Raw genomic sequence first — 2,130 nt, 5'->3', positions numbered from 1 at the left:
CGAGACGGCCACCAAGACGATGACAGACATAGAGAAGTCTCTGGTGGCCAACTACCTCACTCATTCCACTGCGACGGCAGAAAAACATTACCGCATGAAGCAGACAGACACTATTGTGAGGGCCAGTCAGCTACTGTCTAAGCTGGCTGGTGACTCAAGGTAAGCATGTGTTATATTTGTCAACAATTAATACAATCAACAATTTGTAGACATAATCAATCACACCATAATTTATATTAAGGCACACTGAACACTTTTCATATACTCTTCTTCTTCTTCTCCTTCTTCTCGTATCTAGTGTTGAGTCTGCAGACGAGGGCCCCAGTCATGGTACCCGTGGCACTGCCCACGATGCTGCCGACAACCCAATCTGTACAACAAATGTGCAGATGGACGTCCAAGCAGCATTTGACAAACTGCTGGAAACGCACCCGGTGACTCTGGATGGGGACGTGCCAGACAAGACTGAGCGCCAAAAGGTGTCACCTGACTATCAGCGGCAGCTGTACGAGCGTTGGCTGAAGGCTCAGATGAAACTGCGCGTGCGGCATGTTCTCGGTGAGTATTTTCTCAATATTTAATTTTTTTCAAGTAACAATGCAATGTACATGATTCAAAGTTGTCAATTATATTTTTCTTAACTAACAAAACCTTTTAATTTTTTCTTGACAGCCTACTTCTGCCGACGTCTCCCTACAGAAAAACAGGTCGGCATCTGGATTGTAAAGCAGGGATGGACAAGTAACTTCCCCAACGCTGCCAATATCATTAAAGAGTGGAAGCCCTCAGGATCTGTGGACATGGTTATGGACTCCAAACACATCCAGACATTTACCAGTTCTCAGAAGTGGAGAGGACTTCTAGTCGCAGATGTTGAAGGGAAGGGAAAGGGTGTCATTGCCACCCGCAGATTTCAGTCTGGTGAGGTGGTCTGTGACTACCATGGGAGGGTCATCACAGCCAAAGAGGGCCATCACATACAGAAGAACATCAGTGAGGAGGAGACTGTATATATGTTCTTTTACAGAAATCAAAAAGGGCAGCCCATGTGCATCGATGCACATTCAGCACTTTGTGAGTGCCACCCCAAAAAGCAGACTGTTGGCAAGTTTATCAACTACTCAAAAGCAGCAGCCAACCTAAGGCCCAAGTCTTATAATGTGACCATCGATGGGGAGGAAAACGAAGGGATTATTTTCCTTGCAACCAGGAACATTGAGGTGAATGAGGAACTCTTATTTAATTACGAAAAGTCTTTTTGTGGAGATGCAGGCCTCGCTTGGCTGTCTTAGACTTTCTGCAACCATCAGCCTGCCCGGCATTCTCAAGGGCCAGCGAGAGCTCACCAGACACTGTGACCCCAATGACCCCAAAGCTCATCTGTATTCAAGTCCACAAGGACATCTTTAGACTTTTCTCTTTTTATTTGTACAGTTATATGGGTACACTTTGTAAATATTTGTGCATGATATTATAACCTTAAGACTTCTGTTATTGTTTACGTAAAAGCTCTGTACAGAAAACAATAAAGTGGAGGTGCTTCAACTTTAAATGTCTCTGTGTTTATGGTCTTGTATGAAACACAGGTATAATTTAAATGTAGTTAACCTGTTAACTTAGGTTCGGGAGCAGAACCAGGCCTCAACCACACCTCTAATCACCTGCCAAGCCTACTTATGCCGGGTCAACCCATCCTACCCTGTTTGTCTCAGATTTCTCGAGCTCAGACAGAACGCGCTTGTCGCCTAAACGCCAAAACAACTTCTATTCAAACAAGACAAAAGGTAAAGATCATCTACCTACCATGAATCCGGAACTGCAAATCCACCCGACCGATTCAGACGGCGATACGTTTGACGATCTGTTCGACACCGGTCCACCAGATCCGCAGCAGCACCCAGATCACAGCCAAACACGCCGGCGTAGTCGCTTTAGGTCGGTGGTCAGCGTACCTTAGCCCCGCCGGCGTCTCCACCATTCAAGCTTCACCAACGAGATCTCTCCGACTCCAACAGCCGAGACCCGCAGATCTCGAGCCTCCTCTCCTCCTTCAGCGAGGATCAGACGCCACAGGCAGGGTCGTAGGAGCAAACTCCAACCCTCTCCTCATCGGCAGCTGACCCCATCGCC

At 46.9% G+C, this 2,130-nt stretch overlaps 1 protein-coding gene across 1 annotated transcript; it reads left to right on the top strand.

The window, feature by feature from the left end:
• The first annotated feature begins 384 nt into the window (after nt 1–384).
• On the top strand, nt 385–1,435 carry LOC121895275 (N-lysine methyltransferase KMT5A-like). Its single transcript, XM_042408286.1, has 2 exons — nt 385–558; nt 673–1,435. The coding sequence occupies exons 1-2, from the start codon at nt 390–392 to the stop codon at nt 1,290–1,292; spliced, it is 789 nt and encodes a 262-aa protein (XP_042264220.1). The 5' UTR covers nt 385–389; the 3' UTR covers nt 1,293–1,435.
• The last annotated feature ends 695 nt before the right edge of the window (nt 1,436–2,130 follow it).

This window comes from Thunnus maccoyii, chromosome 4, assembly GCF_910596095.1.
Source record: "Thunnus maccoyii chromosome 4, fThuMac1.1, whole genome shotgun sequence".
Lineage (NCBI taxonomy): Eukaryota > Metazoa > Chordata > Actinopteri > Scombriformes > Scombridae > Thunnus > Thunnus maccoyii.
Note: the sequence above shows the minus strand (reverse complement) of the source record. Positions and strands in the feature narration are given on the sequence as shown.

Bases quoted from the DNA above. Each gene is read 5' to 3' on its own strand.
- LOC121895275 (XM_042408286.1), top strand. From the start codon at position 390: ATGGACGTCCAAGCAGCATTTGACAAACTGCTGGAAACGCACCCGGTG. The intron at 559-672 runs GTGAGTATTTTC...TTTTCTTGACAG, and splicing joins GCGCGTGCGGCATGTTCTCG to CCTACTTCTGCCGACGTCTC.